Raw genomic sequence first — 22,801 nt, 5'->3', positions numbered from 1 at the left:
CAGCAAAACCAACCTCTTGCTGAGAGAAAAATGACCTTCCCAATCCACCTCAGCTCTTATCTACTGTTTGTACAGTCAGCTGACTGAGTTTTTGACCAGGATCCAGAAACTTCTGAGTTAACTCACTTGACAGGGTGTGTATGTTGAGCCAGAGGAAGGCAAGCAAACCTCTCTGTATCATGTCCACCTAACAGAGTGATGGGAAAACTGTCTCAACTACAATGTGGGACTTAATTGGTTTAATTAGACTGGTTCAAGCAGCTGTGTGAAAATTTAAGTTCAGTTTAGCAAGCTTTATTTTGTTTTAGCTGAAGTGGATTAAAATTCTCTTAACATTAAATCAAAATAAGCCACTCACATTAACACAAATGTCTAAACAAGATGTTTGCACTGTTATAACTAAATCAGTTTGAATCCAGTTAGTTAAACCAGTGCCAATTTCTTGGTACCAAAGCCTAAGATTAACATTTGAAAAGAAACAATAAATGCTAAGGTATTATGTATGTAATCTCCTCCAAAATAGGGCACAACTGCAACACAATTGTATTTACATGACTACAGAAATCACTTTTCACTTGCAGCTTCAAAATCACATGGGCAGTCTGTTCACCCAGGATTTTTAAATGCAAGTTAGAATAAATGGACTGTTAAACCTGAAAGACCAATATACCACATAGCCTTGTTTAAAAACCCCTCCACAAATCTGGCAACAAAAGATTGTCTGACATGCTATAGTTGGCCTGATCAAGCTTGAGATCAAGGATGTTCTTTGACAAGTAATTTCAAAATTCTAAGTTGCCCTACACAATGCAGGAAAATATGCTAGCATCATTCAAGTTCCAGATATAGAAGAATTTCTACTTAATCTAAAACGGCAAAAAAAAAAAAAAAAAAAAAAAAAAAGGAAAACTGCAAAAGGGAAAAGGACCTGGCAGCCCTTATCTATAATGAAGTGAACATACGATACTTTTATATGATTACATTACTTTGAGGAAAGTAATGAAAACTTTAAAAATCTGCCAGCTGCTTTTCCAAATCACTCAAACTTACTACACCAAGAATAGGATTTTTATACAGAATTTCTCTTCAGGAAATTCAGTATTAAAAATGCATTATGATTGTATTACAAATGCTGTACTAACTTTGATACCTAGAAAGATATTGCAATAAATTAGGCAGTCATTTTATAAGCAGCTAGAAGATAAGGTAGTAAGTAATAGCCTACATAGATTTGTCAAGAATAAACCATGCAAACTACTATCCTGATTTCCTGCTTTGATAGGTTTACTGTACTACACCTAAGAGAGAACTTCTCCCATCAGTGTACTTAGTCCACTTCTGCTAGAGGCAGTAGCTTTGTCAGGATAGTGCAGTCTATGCCAAAGGTTAGATTGGCATAAATGCATCACTCAAGGGTTTGGCTTGCTCACCTCCCGGAGGAACATACTTATACCCAAGTAAGTTTGTAGGGTAGAACTGGCCTTAGGCTCACCTAGGAGTATTCACATAGTAGTCTGCAGGACTGTAGTCTAAGTACATTGATTAGTTAACATAATACTGCTAAATAAGTGACATGCTACACTTCAATCTCCATACTCCGGGGGGTCCCTAATCAGAGAACACCCATGGTACACATCCTGACAGGCGAAGGAGGAAGCAGCTCTGTGCACTGCAACTCCCTCCATCCCCCAGCTGGGGGAACGGCAGCACAGCAATGCACTTCCCCTGAGGCTTTTCCCCACCACTCCCATAGCAGCAGACAGTGCCTGGAAGCAGCAGGAAGTGTGGAACCATGTGTGTCCCTGGGAGCAGGGTGCCAGATAAATGCCCCACTCCCATCCCTTCATGCTCAGTACCCATACTTCCCCCGGCCCAGAAAATTATTTACTCTAGCATACCCTGCTTCCCAAGGTTGCCATGTTGAAGAGATTCAGTGTAAAAGCAATCTGATATTTTTAAAAGTGCTTTAATATTTTTCATAGTGATACTAGCAAGTCTGAGAAAATATCTGTACAAGTTAACCTCTACAACTACAGCATTTTACAAAAAGAGTAACTTTGACATTTATTGAAATAACTGTGTGATACTACAACTTTAAAAAATGCAAATTTTAATATAACAATTATTTTTGATTTTGCAACACAGCCTGAATGTCTCTGAGTAATTTTACATTACAATACTGGGCACAAAGTGAATACTAAATTATACCGTATATAGGATAAAAAGAGTATTACACAAGGGGAGGTTTAAATTCGGCTAACTACTCATTTATATACCATTTATTTCTATTCAATGTAAATACACTATTTCAACTGCAAATATTAACTACATGAAATCCATCCACTTATACTGCAAAACATCTATTCACAGTGAAATCATACTGAGACTGAAGGTAGGGAACATAAAGAGGGAGAAGAAATGGTTTATTCTTTTTTTTTAAATGTTAGTGACATGCTAATTTCAAATCTCTCCCCATGTGTAATAGTCTCTAAAGAATAAGAATGGAAATCCAGCCCTGGGGTTTCTTACCTTAAATCTAAGCAACCACTTAATGCATACATGGAGCAAATAAAAGAGGTAAGGAGAAAAAGCATTGAAAGGTTAGTTGGAACTTCAGGATATGAAGAGAAAGGAAAAAAGAAAGAAAAAGTTAAGCATTCAGCATCAACAAAATAATGTATCAATAGATTATAGAAAGAGTGATTAAAGCAGAATGTGCCATGAACAAAAGATTTTCAAGATGAAACTTTTAATAGACACACTGATTAATCAAACAGCTTTCATATATCTCAAATTTAACTAGGTAACTAAACAACCAACTGTTTGGACAATTCATGAGAGAGCACAATCACTGAAGTTTTCCCACTGTTAAACAATCAAAGGGTCAACATTTTCCCCACAGTGTGAGCGTTGGGTTCCAAGTGGATTAACTTTACAAGTGAATTTACACTAGGTACCAAAAGGCATCCTCATTGTGATGAGAATTTGGATTGGCGTAAACTTTGTTTTACACATATTACTAGAGTTCCAGTTTGCTGAAGCAGAACACTAATCTGGAATATTAACCTAAACTAAAAGTATCCCATGAGTGAGCCCTCGCCGCTTTTGCAGATTCAGACTAACACGGCTACCCCTCTGGTACTTGTAATAAATAATGAAATTCATGTCAAGCACAGGAAATTTTGAAATCAATTTAAAGCATGTTATTGCCTCATGATTTTGAAAGTTCTGTGGATTTGTTAATTTGTGTGTTTTGTAAGTGATTCTTCATATTATTTATATTTCTTTCTTTCACAAAAAATGTTTACTGTCCTCTTTTATATTCAAATGGTTTCCTAGTAGCACAATTATAAATCCACATCTGCTAAGATTTTATTTACAAATCTGTATTTTAAAGTATTCCTGAAAAGACATAACTGGATGGCCCAGATGGCAGTCTTTAGCTTCAGAAAACTCATGAGATGTCAGTCATGTTACAATTCTCTTAAACTAAAACTAAAGATTATTCACTGCTACCTTTTACATAAATGCCTCCTGCTAGTGAGCCACAGAATGGCACTAATAATATTACACATGGGTCAATTAATGCATTTTGAGGCAGTAACTCAAGCAGGGAAGGGACAGAAGGTTAATAACCTCATTACTCAGGTACCTCCAGACAAATTATTCAAACAAGGGCAAAGGTATCAGCCTCTGTCCAAGTAAGCAGATTTATCTGGGCCCCAGATGAGTTCCATGGTCACATGCATATCCAGAGTCAGAGATAAAACGGTCTGCAAGGTTAAACTGGACAGGGGATTCCTCTTAAATCCATTTTTCTCAGAAATTGAGAAAAACCATGCTGCAATGTGGAAGATAGGAACAAGTCACTATATCAGGTCATTACATTTTGAAACTGTACAGTAATTTAAGAGTGTTTTATAACATCACCTACCTTCACTCCATGTCCAATATCATCTAGAATTGTATAATCAATAGGTTTTCTAATGTAGCGAACTGGACGCTCCAGGTTGGCTGGTGCAATGATTTTGTGGGTTCTTGAAGTGTTTTTGTTCGTAGTCAAAATGCCAATTTCTCTTCTAGCAACTTTCTCTTTATGAATGTCCACTGTCTGCAAAACATGAATGCATTTACCAATACTATTGAATATGAAGTGCACATTTGGAATTAGAAAATGGGTTTGGCTCCATGTTTTTATAACTTGCTGTACACAGATACATCAGTATGAACATTTGCTGAGTAAATTCTGTTTCAACTGCTTTTGTTCAACTACTGTTAAAAGTCACCTTCTTCTGATTTCACTAGAACCCTTTACAATTACGCAAAATCCCTCCTAATGTTTCTACTCTATTAGTAGCCATTATTAGTTTCATTTAATAATTTCTATACTTTGACAGCAATTCAAAATGTTAAATGAGTATTTATAACTTAATAGTCACCCTCCAAAAGATCTTTAACTCTGATAAGACCCAAAAGCTTTTTCCCAGTGTGTTTTTCCCCAGTTTTTGCACGTCCTGTAATACAAATCTTTGACATAATTAATTTGTTTTGTCAAATGCAATGGTATCAAAAAGGATAATATTGTTCAGAAAAATCAGAATAGGTTTCTCAGTTACTATACAGAGTTTACTGTGCATGAAAGGTCAATTTTTGAAAGTGCTGAGCACTTATCTAGCTATTCCCAGTGTAGCCAAAGTTAAAACATCCACTGACTTCAACGAGAGCAGTATTAGGGCCAAAACTAGCACTTCTGAAAATCCCACCCTACGTGCACAGCAATGACTATTATGGTAGAACAACAACAACAAAACCACAAGGAACTATGAAGTAAAAGCCAGATGCCACGTCTTTGACTTATCCCATTGTACCTAAGTATTACAGATGACATTGTGGACCAAATTCTACTTTAATTATTGTGAAGAAAATGGAGTTACACTAGCAGAGGCTTCAGTCCCTTGCATGCATCAGTCAGTGACCTAAGTGACTGGGGACATGACTAGGAAAAAACAATGCAACGTGAAGACAAACTTGTGAAGGTATTGTCAAAGACAAAGAACCAAATCAAGACAAGCACTTGAAACCAATATACAGTACTGGGCAAACGCATTGCTGACCTAAAATCTGGAATTTCATGTGAGGAAATAAATACTGAACAAAGTTTTTGCTTTGTGGGGCTCCATCAAAATCACTCTCATTGTGATTTCTACAGTGTCTCTTTTTTGTTAGTATTTTAAACATGAATGTAGTGTTTGTGAATGGCAACTGACTAACTTTGCAAAGTTAAGAGGGAAAGAAGTCATGTTTATACAAAGTCCTATTTAGCCAGAGAACATGTGCAGCAACAGATTTATTCTTTACATGTATTCATCTTCATAGTAGGGATGTAAGACCTTGTTTAATTAGTTAAAAGGTTAAACATTAGGTTTAACCAGTTAACTGATTGAACAGGGGCTGGAGTAGGGTTACCAGGTGACTTAAAAAAAAAAATACCGGACACACCTAATCTCAGATGGGGGGAGGGGGGGAGGAAAGACACCAGCCAGGAGGGGAGCGGGACTGGCTGGCTGTGGGGGGGACAGGACCGGCTGGCGGAAAGCAGGGCTGGCCAGGAGAGATCAGGGCGGGGGGGGGGGGGGGGGGAGAGACCGACTGGCAGGAAGTAGGCCGGGAGGAGGTTGGGGGGAGTGGAGTTGGCCGAGGGAGATCAAGGGCAGCAGGACTGGCCGGGGGCGATGGAAAGGGTCAGGGGGAGCGGAGCTGGCCAGGGGGAGGAACTGGCTGGCAGGAAGCAGGGCTGGCCGTGAGGTGGTCGGGAGAAGCGGAGCTGGCTGTAGGAGATCGGGAGGGCTGGGGGAGAACTGGCCGGCGGGAAGCAGGGCTGGTTGGGGGTAGAGGGGCTGGCCAAGGGAGATTGGGTGTGGGGGGGACCGGCCGATGGGAAGCGGGGTTGGCTGAGAGGTGGTTGGGGGGAGCGGGGCTACCCAGAGGAGGGAAGCGGGGGGAGAGAATCGGCCAGAGGGGAGCAGGACTGACTTGAGCGCACACAGATGCTGGGGCGCTGTCTGTCCTGCACAAGGTCCCAGAGAAGCACGAGTGAGGCTGGCCCTGGGGATTCCCTCCCGTTCCAGCCCCGCCCCCCACCTTGCGTAGTTGCGTACTGCCTGGCTGGCAGACACACTCATGCAGCGTGAGCGTGTCTACCAGCCAGGCAGTTCACAAGTAGGTACTGATACTCCTAATAATAATAAAACTTACCTAATTAGAAAATCCTGGATATTTTATATGTCTGGTATTTTCTTAATTCCACCCCCCCCCCCCCCCCCCCGCCCCCGACAGAACCCTCAAATACCAGACTGTCCGGTTCAAAACAAGACACCTGACAACCCTATGCGGGGGAAGGGGGGCAGGGGGGGAGGAAGAGGAGGAGAGGCAGTAGGGAAATGGGGGAAGGGATGTGGTCAAGTTATGCACAGTCCTGTAAAAATTGGTTTACAGCCACTAGTCCTGGTTCTCAGTGCTCTGTACTGTTCTTTAGCTCTAGTTCACCCCAAATGTCTTCAAAGAACCCAGTAAGCAATGGAAGTGATGGTAGTGCTGCTCGGCCATATTAACCTCCCATGGTTCAGCAAACTCTTTGGGACCTGACCCGTGCAAAACCCAGAGCGCCGGACCAGAGAGGTTCAACTTGTATAGTTTTACTGGTAAACTGAACATGTCATAAAAGAAATCAGCTAGCAACAGCAGACGTGGAACCCTAAAATTCCATGAATATGGTAACTTTTCAGAGCAGATACACTAATTTCCAAACAATTTTAGCAAGACTTTCTTCAGAGCTATATATACCAATATTCAGAGGAGGGAAAACACTGGCCCTACAAACAGCAAATAATTTGCCTGTTGCTGCCAGAAGACAGACAAGAAGCAATGGATGTAGTTGAACAGTGCGACAGTAAGTGGAGTAGACTCCTGCACTCCCAGATGTAGGAGGCCCCAAACTCCCCTACTAAGCTCCTTGAAGGGATACATTCCTTTAAATCCTTTTTCCAATCCATTTGATCCAACACCATCTCTCCTCTAAACCAATTACAAGTTTAAAAGGAAGTTAATTCTTGCACACAGTTAAATTTAACAGTTTATTTTCTTTCTCCATTTTAGGTATAAAGAAAAAAATATCACAGCATATTTTATGAAATTTAACTGATACAGTGAATTAATGTTTCAGTCCTAAGTACTTTCTCCTGTTTGCATAGCAATCTAACAAAAAGGAATATAGGTCCATACCTGGGGCCTAGGCACTATGATAACACTAACACTAAGGCCTTGTTTGCAATGCTATCTTTTACATTATCCTCTAATTTGGACACTGTTGATCCCACAATACATCATATTTTCCATGTCATGTAACTAATATTTTGCCAGGAACAGAACAAAGGCTTCAGTTCCTTTGTTCAAAAATTATCTATGGAAATACTCCAATACAGTGAGTTGCTAAAGTCTTTCTTGTCCTTTTCTTGCACATAAAAAAACAGAAGACACTGTCCAGAGTATCAACACTGTGCAGAGGTCCTCACTATTATCTAAAATTGAATTAAAAGTTTGTAATTCATTGATTGCCAATGAGATGACTGAGCCAGTATAAATTTAAAAATAAAATATTGCAGAACTTTGCAGGAGACCTCTCCACATTAAAGGTAATTAAATGTAAAGCACTATCCTTTTTTTCTGATGGGAGAACGATTTTAAATTATTTGTTCTTACTTTGCTTAGTCATAATCTGGGCCAGAGACTTAACTTTTGTAAGAGATATCATCTTGCCACTGATGAAACTTTTTTCCATGAATTAAATAAAGTTTACTAAAAGTATAAATACAGGCAGTCCCCGGGTTACGTACAAGATAGGGACTGTAGGTTTGTTCTTAAGTTGAATTTGTACGTAAGTCGGAACTGGTACATATTGTAGGGGAAACTCTAGCCAAACATTTCTCCAGAGCTCAGTTTTATTCTCCCACACCTCACTTCCCTCAGTCCTTTATTCTCAAGCTGAGGTGTCTGCTGAGAAAAGCCGCTCCGCGTCTGCCTGGTCTGCTGGGGGGGGCGCTAGCTTCGCGTCTCCCTGGTCTGCTGGGGGAAAGCAGCTAGTGCGGGGTTGCCTCACCCCGTTTGTAAGTAGGGATCCGATGTAAGTTGGATCCATGTAACCCGGGGACTGCCTGTACATCAGGCTTCCTTGAGGAATCCTGTATTAGCTGAAGCACTGCTATAGTTATCAAATAATGAAATGCTTTAAAACTTATTAAAGCAGAAAATAATCCAATGGGATTGCATGGCAATCCAAGAATGCATCTTTATCTCTTATATAGAAGAACTACTGAAAAACTGAGCTCTGACTGTTGCACTCACTCATGGTAAAATATACCACATACCATATACCTGCAAAGATTTTGCACACAGAGATTTTTCAATAAACTAACATGCTTGGTTGGGACACTGTTGTAGATGTAGTATCTTACGTTCATAAAACAACTATCTTGCAACTGAGGAAGTTGATTATATGAGAAACTGACAACTCAAATTAACCTGCAATCAAGGAAACAGAAATACAGTAAAACTCTAATTGTCTGGCATCGAGTGGTCTGGCACTCCTGATAGTCCAGCACCAACTGCAACCCAGAAGTGCTCCAGCCAGCCAGACAATTGGAGCTCCTGTGAGCCCCACGCACGCTCACGAGCTGGGCTGGGAAAGGGAAGGGGAAGAGAGGAGAAGGTGATTTTACCCATGACAGGTCTGCCGGGACCTGCACTGCGGCCAGCTAGGGGTTGGGGGTGGTGAGGGGCGAACCCTCCACCGTTTTGCAGGGAGGCAGTGGAAAGCCCCACGCAGCCACCTGCTACAGGCCAGCTGGGGCTGCAAGCGGCGGCGGAGGAGAGGGGGCGAGGCAAAGGGCGGCACTGCGGGACCAACCCAGCAGCACCCCAGCTGCTCTGCCCTGACGCTTCCTCAAGTCCGCCGCTGCTGAAACTAACGAGCGGCAGACTTGGGGAAGAGGCGGGGCAGAGCAGTTTGCCTCTCCCCCTTCTCCTGCAATATGGAAAGGTTTGTGTACTAGCCTTTCCCCCCCGAGCTATGATTTTTCATTCCAACTCACTGGTTTAGACTAAAACAAAAAAAAGTTTATTAACTACAAAAGATAGATGTTACATGATTATAAAGGACAGTAAACAGTTAAAAGCAGATTAGCTAGAAAATAAAAATGCAAACTAAGCTTAATACACTAGCCATGGGGTGGGCAATAATTTTTGATGGAGGGCCATTCCAAGTATTTGAAAGTGGTCGATCTGGGGCACTGGACTAGGTGCAGGGGGTTAGACTGTGAGCTAGGGCAGGGAATTGGGGTACAGAAGGGAATGCAGGGATTTGGGTTGTGAGCTAGGTCAGGAGGGGACTGTAATCTGGGGGAGGACTTTGGAAGGGGATATGGATACAGGAGGGGGGCAGAGGATTTGGATATGTGGCATAGGGAGCAGAGGTATGGGGGAGAGAGGGACTGGGGTGCCAGAGACAGGCTCTGGCCAGGAGACTTACCAGCCAGCAGCCATTCCTGAATCAGCCTCCCTGCCTGCTAGGGCTCCTTCTAAACTGCACTGCAACACAGCTTCAGAGGTGATGAATCAGCCCCGCCCAGTCAGTCAATCATTTTAGCCATTTTCTGAACTTTTTCCAATGCCAAGATATCTTTTTTGAGATGAGGCAACCACATCTGTTTCTCCAGCCCCAGAATGTTAAATGTAATTATATTATGCTCACTATTTCCAAGAGGTCCAATTATATTCACCTCTGGGACCAGACCCTGTGCTCCATTTAGGACTAAGTCAAGAATTGCCTCTCCCCTTGTGGGTTCCAGAACCAGCTGCTCTAAGAAATGGTTATTTAAAGTGTCAAGAAATTTTATCCCTGCATCCTGTCCTGAGGTTATGTGTAACCAGTCAACATGAACATGAACAGCTAAACTAAATGTTATATTTAGATATATTTATAATTATAAATTGCTGTCTATAGAACCCACATATTTAGGGTTTAAGCTTTCTGCATGCTAGGAAACACAACACAAGTAAAAACCATGACCTAATTAGGAGAAAGGGATGCTTTCCTGAGTAGGGACCTATAATATGAAATACTCAAATGACTGTCAAAATTAATCTCCACGCTTAGATTAAGTTTGCAGGCTTGGAATTTAGAAAAAATAATTTGTTCATATTTGGCATTTAAATCAGTTGACCACAATGAGCATGGATCTCCAGAAGATCACTTTTTTAAATAAGTGTCTTTTCAGAAGAGAACTGCACTTCAGGCAATTTTGAAACATTTTCTTACTTAAAATGCCAGGTACTTGTGACCACCTGAGTTCTGAGTCCCCCCCCCCCCCCCCAACTTGCAACACTTCCCCAGGAACCGACTGCATCGCAAGTCGGGGGCATCCTGTAGTCTTATTCTTCAAAATATTGTTTGGACAGCACTTGTCTTCTAAATTCTGGATGACAGGCCACCCGAGATTCAGTTCTTCCCTCTTTAGAATTAAAGGAAAATTAGCTCATCTTTATCTCACATTTTGTACTACAGGCTCTTTCAGACCTAAGGATCAGTCTGAAGTGATCAAGATATTAAGTACTCTGCAGTACAGCCATACATGAATTGAAGGAAGAGGTGGCTATTCTGAATTAAAATCTTTTGACTTTCTTGTATATGTGAAATAGTAAGAGAGATGTAGCCGTGTTAGTCTTGTTATAAACCATCTTGTTAGTCTTTAAAGTGCTACATAGTCCTGTTTTTTGTATATGCGAAGTATTCCAACTAGCACTTTTTAACAACATTATGATTGGCATCTTTAAACCGGAAAAGAAAAGCAGTTTCTTGCAAAATCTTTGTAATTGCCCTGAAATAGAAGGTATAATCAAAGCTCCTGGACAAGAATTCTCTCTTTATTATTTCATATGGATATGGTTTATGAAATGAAAACAAATTTTAAAAACATATATGGAAGTCAAATTATATTTGAAAGGCAATGCTGTACCATTCATATAATAGGATTAATTTGTCTCTGAATGCTGAAATTCAAACAATGCATATATTATGTGTGCCTTTCCAGAGAACTTTGTATAAATGAATTTAAAGTACCTTTGCACTGTAAATGATTACACCCATGACACTGGCATGAAAAATGATGGTAATTGATAGTTGGGGGCAAGGAATTTTATTGTTGTTTAAAAGACTGGACTACTTATATCCCTGCAGCAGCTCAACACAGCTGCAAATGTCCTCAGTTAAACCTTCACTATGTTATCAGTTTCTCATGAAAGCACTGAAAATGTCCTTCAGAGGAAATGCTACACTCTCAACAAAAGAAGCACATATTTAAAAAGACACCAAAAACTCTGAAAAAAATTGTTTAGCTAGGTTTTGTTATATAAATGCAACACTCAAAATGTTGGCAGATATATTTCCCTCTGCCTTTTAGCATAGGTAATTTTGCAGTTCTTCGTAATAATGAAGCATTTTGCATTTGTACTAGTGGCAACAAAATAAATTCACATTTCAATTAGTATAAAAGTCATGTATTCTCAGAAAAACAACCAATGGAAATGTGACGGCATTCCTAAAAAAAGCTGCTTTGCATAAACATGAAAAAAATATAACAAGATTCTCACATATGCCGCATAAAAACTGATCAGCTTGGACAAAATAGTACTTTCCACTTCTATAATGTCTACTATATAAAGATCTCAAAGCTCTTCATAAATAGTAACGAACAGGGCTCGACAAATTACGGAAAACCTTACACACCAGACAAAAAAGGGCCACCCTCCCCCGCCAAAAAGTGTTTTTTTAATGGCATAAATTCCTAATAAGATTAAGAACAGTAATTACTAATACGTTCTTAATAAATATCACCCAAGTTATTAATAAATATCTTATAAATGTCTACCTTTTCCCTCTGCTGCCATGTCTCCTCCCCTTGCTCCATCACCTCCCCTGGTGCCTGCTGCCCCGCAACCTCTCACCCTCCTCTGCTGTCCTGACTCCTGCCCCTCTCACTGCCCTCAGCCCTCCTGCGACCTGCCCCCCTCCACCAGCCCTTCTCTCCCCCCGTGCCCACTCCTCCAGTAGCCCTACTCTGATCATGTGAGCTACCCCTCCTCATCCCCTCTTCTAACACCTCCCTCTACACCTGCCCTGCCTCTTTCCTCTGGTGCTGGTTCATCCCTTGCAGGTGTCTGCCCTTCTGCTTCACTCCCAGAATGTCCTGGCACCTCCCCCTTCCCTCATTGCCCCTGCCCCCTTTTTCACTGATACCCACCCCCTCAGCACCCTCTGCCCCCAATCCCCTCATGACCATGTGCCCTCTCCATCTCCACCTTCTTCATGCCCACCCCTTCTTGCAAGCCTTCTCCCAGCACCTTCCCCTCCCCCCTCTAGTCCCCAGTGCCCTTGCCCTCTCCTTTCCCAGCATCACTCTGTTCTCCCCTCCTGCCCTTTTCCTAATTGTCTCCACTTGGCCCCCTGGGATTTCTCTCTCCTGCACCCGTCCCTTGGTGCCTTCCCTTTTCTTCTTCTCCTGACCTCCTCCCCTCTCCTCCCCTCAGCACAAGTCCCTTCCCCATATTTTTCCCCTCCCCTTCTCTCCCCACAGCCCAGCCTCTTCCCCTCCCCCAGAGACAGCTCTAGGTTTTTTGCTGCCCGAAGCAAAACATTCCCCCCCCCCGCCTTTTTTTGTTTTCTTTTACATGTTTGCATTTTGCAATGGGTTTTTTTTTTGTTTGTTTTCATTTTTGCCCCAGCATTTTAGCCCTATAAATAGCAAATAGCATTTTCATTCTTTTTTTTTTTTTCCCCATAAAGGCAAAGGCGCTTCAAGTGAACACCCCCTTTCACTCCCTGCTGGGTCACAGCAGCCTTTTCACTGGCCTGTCCTCCCTATGGGCAAGCACCCCTCACTCCCGACCCACAGGGGAAACAGGGTGCAGGGACAGCACAGAGCCAGAGGGGTGCAGGGAACAGTGGGGGGAGCGGGACAGGAGTGGCACAGGGAAGGGACTCAGGGATTGGGGGGGAGCAGTGTGCGGGGTGCAGTGGAGGCACGGGGAATGGGACGTGGGGAACGGGAGGGGCAGAGGGATTGGGGTCTAGGGGCAGTGCAGGGAACGGGCAGCACAAAGCTGGGGGGGGCAGGGATCGGGGGGGCAGGGTTCAGGGTGCAAGGGCGGCACAGAGCCAGAGGAAGAGCAGGGGATCCGGGGTGGAGGGGAGGCGTGGGGAATGGGCAGCAGGAACCAGATGGGGCACAGGGCAGGCGCAGCGAGCCGGGCAGTTGGCCTGGAGCGGTCTCTCACCGGTGAGGGGGCTGGGGCCATGGCAGGACTGGAGCCGGCGGGGCGTGGCCTAGCTGCGCTGGGGACACGCAGCCGGAACCGAGCTGCCACAGCCCTTTAAAATTGTCTGCCAGCTCCCGCCTCCTCGCGCTGCAGCTGCATGTGGGCAGCCCGGCGCTGAGAATCACCACAGTTCCCCCTCCCCAGCAGCGCTCTGCTCCTCCGCTGGCCAGCAGATAGGATGGGGCCACGCCGTCTGTAGTGCAGACTTCAGCCATCCTGTTACAACAGCCCACTCTAGCCAACAGCCACACGGGGCTAGCTGCCAGACATGTGGGGTGAGCTACCAGCCTCACGTGGGGGCCTAGCTGGGCTGCAGCAGCCATCCTCCCGCGACAGGCTGCTACCTGTTAACTATTATCTGTTAAGTATCATCTTGCCGAGTGATACTTACTAGGTAAAAGTTAACTAGTTACCCCTGCTCTGCCCCGGGCTTCCTAGAATCAGCCGCTGGTCAGTTTCAGCAGCGGCTGAATCGGGGACGCCTGGGGCAGAGCAGCTGGGGTGCTGCCGGGTTGGTCCTGCAGCCCCGAGGGGCAGCAGTATGGGACCAACCCAACAGCACCCCAACTGCTCTGCCCCCGGCTTCCCCGATACAGCTGCTGGTCAGTTTCAGCAGCGGCTGAATCGGGGAAGCCGGGCGCAGAGCAGCTCCAATTGTCCGGCTGCCCAGAGCACTTCCGGGTTCCTGATGGTGCCGGACCATCAGGAATGCCAGAGCATTGGATGCCAGACCAATGGAGTTTTACTGTATCAAGAATGCAGAGTTTTGCACAATTCACAAGAAAATCCTCTATTCTTGAGTGCATTTCAACATCAACTCTTGTACTTCATTTGATAAATAAGTAAATAGATTCTTTTTTCAAATACCTGGTTTTCCCATTATTTAAATTTACCATGTTCCATAATCAATGTCAAAAGAAAACTAAATAAAAAGCAGTGAGTATATAATACGTGGCTCTTTGCACTCTATTCACAGCTATTTCGGCTCTTCGTCTCTAACTAGTTGGCCACCCCTGGGCTAGAGAGAGATGTCCCAAGGCATTCTGCCAGATGCCTTTTGGGATTATTTGCCTTCATCTGAAATATGAAACAGACACACCTAATACGCTATTCTGTACATATTTCTTAATAAACCTTCATACTACATATACATTTTGGTTTAGGAAAAAATAATAAACTACAATTATAAATATATATGAATCTAAGTCAAATGTGAGTCAAGTGCAGTAAGATGCCCCAGTAATTTAATGCCAACGGTGTTTCCTTAGCCACATCATGCATCATAAGATTAGATAAGTCAAACCCCTGTGGTATCTCCTATATGATTTCAGCAACACATACTGAATGATATAAGCAAAAACTCTCACTTGTGAAATATGATTGATTGAAGATTCCATGCGACGAAGCTGGGATGCCTGGATATCCAGCATCTGCAGAACATTGTTGGCCAATGTGTTGATCAGATAAGCTACACTTGCTAAGGACTGGGTTGTGTAGGCTTTGGTTTCTTCTAAGGCTCGCTGCTTATCTGCTGACTAAAAGCAGGGGAAAAAAATTTATTAAAAAGGAACTGACAGACATAGAGGTTTGCCGTGTGAATTGCATTTAAATGACAAGAACATATCCATGAGCAACAGTCATCACAAGTGCAACCCTATTCTTCCCCTCCATGGAATTGGGTGTCATAAGCTCTGCAGCAGCACAGGAAACCCTCTGAAGTCCCACTGTCATGGGAGCAATTAAGCAGGGCTGTAATGGTGGAATCACTGAGGGTTCCCTGCACTGCCACAGGACTGATAATACTGAATCTCTGCAAATCATAACCAGGGCTGTGTGGAGGCAGACGGTCTCCTCAATGTCTAGGAGCTTGTCCTCCTTGAAGTCCTGGCCAGAGACATTTATTCTACCAACCCAGGACCGCACTTTTTCCTGCACCTTGTGCCTGAAGGTTCTGGCAGCACGGGGGCCCCTCTGTAATCCCTGCTGGAAAACCTCTGCAGCTCTGATGCCAGCACTGCTGTAACTCCCACCCTTAATTTCTTGCAATTGTGAAAATTAAAATGGTTAAAAATCAGTGACATTTTAAAATAAAAATCAATATTAATCATCAAAATCGCAATAAAATAAAAATCAAATTCTGCCAAGCCTACTTCTAAAGCACTTTTCATCAGTAGACCTCTAAGTACTGACTAGTATTTAAATCATAAAACTGCTACAATATTTATAAATTCATGATTGTTCATTTATCCATTTATACATGCAAAATGCCCATTATAACATTCCAATACTCCTCTCTCAAATTTGTCTGCTTTAATTAGATCTTGCAGTGAATGCCTAAAATACAGAATATTATGCTGCCATACAGAAAAAAAGAGGTTACGCACCTTGTACAGTAACTGGCGTTCTTCGAGATGGGTGTCCCTGAAGGTGCTCCACTGCAGGTGTCTTAGCACCCCTGCGCTTACAATCAGAACTTTTTAGCAGCAGTACCGATGCCACAGAGAATGTGCCAATGTGCACGTCGTCAACCTTCCCCCAGTTCCTTCTGTACCACAGAGCAGATGTTAAGATAGGGAAGCAGAGGGGAGAAGGGAGGGTTGTGGAGCACCCACAAGGACACCCATCTCAAAGAACGCTAATTACTGCACACGGTGAGTAACCTCTTTTTTCTTCTTCGAGGAGTGTCCGTCTGGGTGCTCCACGGTAGGCGACTCCAGAGCAGTACCCTGAGAATTTGGAAAGAGGAGCTTTGGACATGTAGCATGAGCAGTGGATAGAACTGCCACCCTAAACTGAGTATGTTGTGAAGCATACCTATCTAAAGCATAATGTTTTGCAAAGGTATGCATTGAAGCCCATGTTCCAGCCTTATAAATGTCATTGATAGGGCATTCTAAAGGAAAGCTTTAGAGGTAGCGACTGCTCTGGTGGTACGAGCCTGTATTTCATCTGGAAGTGGCACTTTGTTGATTAAATAGCACATCTTGATGCAGTTGGCTATCGATTTAGAAAATCTGTTTAGAAATGGCTTCATCCATGGAACAATCTCCTGTGGATAGGAACAGTCTGGGAGAACATCTAAATTGCTAAATTTCAGGTGAGATCTAACCCCCACTTTGTCCTTATAAAATATCATGAAAGGATGGTTGGCCATGAGTGTGGAGAGCTTACTAACTCATCTTGCCTTATTGATGGTCACGAGGAAAGTAACTTTCACTGAAAGATGTAAAAGTGAACAAGTCACCATTGGTTCAAAGGGGCATCCCCGTCAATGTTGTAAGGACGAGGTTCAAGTCCCAAGAAGGTAGCGATAGAAGGTTCAGAACTTGTGGAAGACGAAGTGGAGGAGCTACAGCCATCTGTGACAGGTAAGGAAACCAAGTTTCTCTGGGCCATGCCAGTGCTACTAATATCACTTGGGCCCCATCTTGCTTTATTTTATGGCTGACTTTGCTGAGGAGTGGTATGGGAGGAAAAGCATACGTGAGCCTGCCCACTCAACTGAATAACTGGGCACCCCCTAAGGAGTTCATTCTGAGGCCTACCCTAGAGCAGTAATTGTGGCATTTTGCACTGCAAAATAAGGTGAACAAGTCTATTTCCGGAAAGCCCCATTTCTGAAATACAGTATGCAAAATCTGTGGGTGGATCGCCCACTCATACTTTTGAAGGAAGTTTCTGCTCAGGTGGTCTGCCATCACATTTTGCTTTCCTGGGAGACACACTGCCAGAATGTTCACAAGATGTTCCATGCACCAGTGCCACAGAGCAGTGGCACCTCTGCATAAAGAATAAGACCTGGCATGTCCTTGCCTGTTTATATAAAACATGCATGTCCATAAGGATTCTTACTGATGCATTGCGAATCAGAGGAAATATTCGCATGCCTTTCTGACCACTCAAAGCTCCAGAATGTTGACGTGGAGCACTGACTTCAGAGGACACCATCTTCCCTGAATGTTGTGGTCCTCCAGGTGTGCACCTCATCCTTCGAGAAGAGCCTGTTATTATTGTGATGGAGGGCGGGGTCCATTGGAATGGCACTTCCATGCAAAGGTTGTAGGGCAGCAATGACCAACACATGGACTCCATTACCCTTTCTGGAGGGCTCAAGATTTTGAGCAGATTATGCTTGCGCAGTCAAAAATAAGTGCAGCGCCATGTTTGAAGGCAACACATATGCAACTGGGCAAATGGCACCATGCAGGTTGTAGCCGACATGTGGCCTAGCCTTCGTAGGCATTGTCTGGACAACACTGTAGGGCTATTGATAATGGTTTGCGCTAATACAGCTAATGTCTGGAAATCCTGATACGGTAGCCTGGCTTGTGCTCACACACAATCCAGTGTCACCCCTCGGAATTCCAATTCCTGAGTAGGAATCAGATGGGACTTCTGTGTGTTTATTTGCAGGCCCAGAGTGTAGAACGAGTTGATAGTTCATGCTGTGGATTCTGTTGCTAGGTGAGCTATGGGGCAGTCATCCAGGTATGGGATGATTAACACACCTGATCTTCTTAAGTAAGCTACTGCTACCACCACAACCTTTGAGAATGCCCTAGGGGCTGAGGGGAGTCCGAAGGGAAGGACCCAATATTGGTAAGTGATGGTCTCTTAGGTTGAATCTGAGAAACCTCCTGTGCAATGGGCAAATTATAATGAAAAAGCAGACATCTTGTAGGTCGAGGGATAACATCCAGTTTCCTTTTTCCAATGATGGAATTATCTTTGCCAGTGTTACCATGGTAAAGTGTTGTTTCCTTAGATATCTGTTCAATCTGCAAAGGTCCAAGATGGGTCTCCAACCTACTGTCTTTTTGGGAGTTAAGAATTATCAGGGATAAAACCCCTTTCCCCTGTGGGAAGCTGGCAGTGGTTCTACTGCTCCCACTGAAAGTAGCTTGTCTATCTCCTATTGTAGGAGGATCTCATGAAAAGGGTCCCTGGAGAGGGATGGGGAAGAGGGTTGTATTGGAGGGAAGGAGAAAAAAGGAATGGTACAACCTTTGGAGACTGTCTCCAACACCCATTTGTCGGATGTAATGAGCAACCAGGCTTGATGGAATAGACACAGACTGTAATGATGCTGGCTGTGTAGAGGAACTGATGTCAAACCCTTAACCAATGCCTAAAAATGCCTGTCTGGTGGTTAAAGGCTGGGGCATAGCTGACTGATCTTGAAGTTGCCTCCTATTCTGCTGTATCTGGTGACACCTTAGATCATAGCCTCTCTGTTGAAAGGTGTAAATGAATGATCTGGACCGGGGTGGGGGAGGGGGTAAAGAACTGGTTCTGTTTTTTCTTTGACTGGGAAATGTACATACCCCAAGGTCTTCAGTGTAGCCCTATAATATTTTTGAATGGGGAGGGATCTGTGGAGGTGAAGAATAGTTTTTGCACCTCAAAGTGAAGATCCTCAACTGTATTTTGCACTTCCCTATCGCCAAAGAATGTGATGCTATATCACCTGAATCTAAGAATGTTTGCAATGCCATCCTGGCTATGAGTGATCCCTCTTCAAGGCTGGATTTAAAAGGGTTCTTGTGCTCCTGTGGAAGTGTCTTCATTCTCTTGAAAGGTCATCATTCTCATAAAAGGTCTTCATTCTCTTGAAAAAGTTGCACATGTATTTTTCTAAGAGGGATAAATAATCAACAATCCTAAATTGTAAGGATGCTAAAGAGTAGGCCTGGCACCTGTCAGCTGGTGGTCAGGGCAGTGTGTGGTCTGAGAGCCCTATTAAACACCCGAGTCTTTGACTGCTAGGACAAAAGTCCCTTCGCAGTGGGCAGCCAGGGAGGCACCGAATGCATTGAGTGTCTCCATTCAATATAGGGATGGACAGCCTGCAAGTAAGGCATCTTTTAAAGCCAGGAGAGCCTGGCATAATTATCAGACTAACTGAGAAAAACAGGAGCTAGAAAGTTTGTTTGTTTTAAGAAAAATAGGAAAGTACCCAAATATTGTAAAGGAAACACTAACTAGGTAAAACTATGCTAACAACAATCTTATCTGTATAATGAACCGGTGCGCTGCTGGGTTCCAGCCAAGCCTAAGGCAGTTCAGAAGCACAGGGGCACTGAAATGCCTAAAGTGGAACACGCCCAGGGACACCCCTCAAAGAAGAAGAAGAAGAAGAAGAGTAGGTTGTTCCAGTTATTCAGACCTTATTATTGTCCTGAATGTGCTTTAAAAATGGAATTGAGTAGTCACAATGAACTGTAACTGTTCTCCTAAAACAGTAGCAAAATTATTACAATACTAGAAAAAAAATCACCTAAAATGATTAAATTAGTAGTGCATTTATTAAAAAACCTTAATATACCTACAAGTTTTAACATTCTTATATTCTATACTCTCCCTTTTAAAGCAGTTCTCATTTTATTCCACTTTCAGACAACTAGACAGAAAAATCTGATACTAAAAATATTTAGGATACCAAGTCAACAGATTATCATTTAAAAATGTAACCCAGGTTTGGACATTTTAAAACAGACTTAGAATTAATAACTTGCTACAGACTCAAGCCCTCAGAGTGTTTTGGGAACATCTAATTTAGTGCAAGGAATACAGTTCAAAGCATTGTGTAAGATGCAAGAAATGTCAACTGTTTCACAGAGATCAGAGATCCTAACTTCTAGTCTTTCATTATCACACGCCAAAAGACAATAGCCTTTAATTAGACCACGGCTGGGCAATAATTTCTGATGCAGGAGCACTCCAAGAATTTGCTAAGTGGTCAAGGGCTGCACTCTTCCATGATATTAATGAAGGAAGTGAAGGGTCTGGGATGGAGGCTGGGTGCAGAAAGGACTTTGGGGTAAGGGATTGGGATGCAGGGGCAGGTGTAGTATCTGAGAGGGAGTTTGGGAGAAGGAAGGGGTTGTAACTAGGGATGTTAATATGCATTTATTCAGGTAAACATGTAACTGCTGAAAATTACAGGAGATATGTTTACATGTGGGGATCCAGCTTTTGAGCCAGCTACCCACATTTACCACCTCTTGAGAAGCCTCCTCTCCCTCCACCATGCTGTTGCCTCTGATACACAGGCGGCAGCGGGGGGCACATAAAAGGGGAAAGGTAGCTGGTGCTCATGAGGAGCCAGCTTTTAACAGGCAGCTGGCTCCCTGCATGTAAATGTGTAACTGCTCATCAGTTAACCATGTACACAGTTATACTTTCACATCCCTAGTTGTGTCGTCCTGAGGCAGGAGAGTGGGGTGCTGGAGGGGGTGCAAGATCCAGGAGAGGATATGGGTGCAGGAAAGGATTTTGACCTGAAGAAGGGCTGTGAGAGGGAGTGCACAGTCTGGGAAAGGGTTGTGATTTGGAACAGGCATACGGGAGGGTGTAAAGGGATTTGGGTTGTCACCGAGGGGTAGAGGATTGGAGTACAAGGTCTGGGAGGGGTTTCTGACCTGCAGGTGAGGTGTAGAAGGGAAAGCAGTGTTGGGGAGAGGTTATGGGTGCAGCAAAGAAGGGGTGTAGAGGATTTGAGTTACATGGGGGAGCAGTGCAGGAGGGGGGCAGAGGGTTTGGGTGGAGGAAGAGGCTGGGTGCCAGATGCAGGCTTTGGTCAGGAGGCACTTACCCTGGGTCGCTCCTGACCAGTAACCCGGCTGGTTTCTCCCACAGGGAGACTGCAGGGGCCATGTGTGGCTCTGAATGCTGCGAGCCTGGAGGGATACTTTGCACGGCCAATGGGAGCTGCAAGAATTGGGGTGGAGGGTGGAGTGTGAAGCCTCGGCCTGCTTCCCCCATCCCCCACTCCCAGGGCTCACAGCCTTCAGAGAGTTAACCATTTTAACATCCCTACACTCTATGATTTTTTCTCACAGGTTAATTTTAAAATGTTGACATGTGCCTTTTTTAGAGAGATATTGGAAGATTTAGCCGGTGTTGCTGGGGTCCTTAACTCAAATAAGTTTTGTTTTTCTTGATTTAAATAATTATTTTGGGGATGAGGGGCTCAGTGCACAGGCTGCCCTAGGGAAAAAGGGCAACCCCAGCTGTCTCTCTCAGCAGCAGCTTGATGCCAAATGAGAAGTGCCATCACTGTGTGTTTGTGTGGCTGCTCAAGAGAGATTCAAATATCACCCAGCGGATTAGCACAGCGCCCATAGCTAGGTTTTTAATTTCTACTCATGGTGCACATTCACGCACATCTCAGTGCACATAAAATGTATTCTGTGTATGAATGGAAAAATCTTGCACATGGATGGAAAGGATTACAGGGAATATTAGTTATACTAACTTAAGTTTCTAGTGTAGGCAAGACCTGAATAGAGTAACACTGAAAAGTCACACTGGCACAGTACATCTCTCAGGTGCAGATAAATTAACCTAAGGCTATGGCTATAGCTAGACTAGAGAGCTTAAAATGATGCTGCTGCACCAATGCAGGGGTTCCACTTTAAATTCTCAGGGGAGCTGCTCTAAGCTGACATATGAGAGAGAGAGAGCTTTCCCATCCACTCAATCCACCCTCAACAAGCAGTCACGGCCATATTGGCAGGAGAAACTCTCCTGCCAGCATAGTACTGTCGCTTTGGTGTTTAGGTCATTCCCCTGAGTCATGTAAGTTACATGACATTTACATCCCTGAGCGACCTAAATTATACAATATAAGTGGTAGTATAGACATAGCCTATGTCCTCGTGTAGACTGTGCTAGGTCAATGATCCATGGAACAATTCTTCCATTGAACTAGCTAATACTTCTTGGAGAGATGGATTACTTATGCAGACAGAAGCAGCATTGGTAGCATCTACACCAAAGTGCTACAGTGGCCAGCATCTTATGTGTAGAACAAACTTCAGAGAGCAAACAGCTGAGGTGAAGACAGGCTCTGAAGACAAAAATAAAGAAAGCATTTATACATTTCATATTGGCATTATCTTGTAACCACTTTGTAACTAATTTAAAAATAGAAACTTTGTAATATAATATATGCATTTTGTCAGGCCATAAATTAATCACAGTATTTTACTCAGACCTTGAAATTCTTTGAAAGAAAACTGCCCTTTAAGGAGGGTGGTGAGGCTGTAACTCCCTCCTTCATTCATCAAGGAATATTTCTGGCTGTTCCCCTTCATCAGGGAGAAGCGCTGCTCATTTGGCCCCAAGCTGCTGAGGTGAGAGGAGCCTGGGGTAGCTCGCTCTCCCTGAGGAAGCCTACATACTGAGTCCCTCATGCCCAGCTCCACCCCAGGGCAATGATTTAAATGAAAAAAAACAAAAACTGAGTTAAGGGGCAACAGTAGGTAAATCTTCTCATATTATCTATAAATATAAAGCCACTGAAGTCAGCACCTGGTATTTTAAGATCTGATAAAGCTCAACAGAAAAGGAGAAACTGGGTTTACTCTCA

General features: G+C 43.5%; 1 protein-coding gene across 5 annotated transcripts in view; it reads right to left on the bottom strand.

The window, feature by feature from the left end:
• The window catches only part of ABI2 (abl interactor 2), a 109,611-nt gene that overhangs the window by 34,849 nt on the left and 51,961 nt on the right, over positions 1–22,801 (bottom strand). For 3 of the 5 annotated variants that reach the window (XR_012905253.1, XM_075933797.1, XM_075933799.1), the window contains exons 2-3: positions 14,796–14,963; positions 3,935–4,111 (exon numbers count right to left, since the gene is read on the bottom strand). Coding sequence is in view for 4 of the 5 variants with exons in the window: in XM_075933797.1 (XP_075789912.1) it covers positions 3,935–4,111; positions 14,796–14,963 (345 nt within the window). In the remaining variant the exon portion in view is untranslated. The remainder of the gene's footprint in view (positions 1–3,934; positions 4,112–14,795; positions 14,964–22,801) is intronic. The other 2 variants (XM_075933798.1, XM_075933800.1) reach the window with 1 other exon arrangement.

This window comes from Pelodiscus sinensis, chromosome 7 (genome assembly GCF_049634645.1).
Source record: "Pelodiscus sinensis isolate JC-2024 chromosome 7, ASM4963464v1, whole genome shotgun sequence".
Classification (NCBI taxonomy): Eukaryota; Metazoa; Chordata; order Testudines; family Trionychidae; genus Pelodiscus; species Pelodiscus sinensis.
This window is presented reverse-complemented; position numbering and strand designations above follow the sequence as displayed.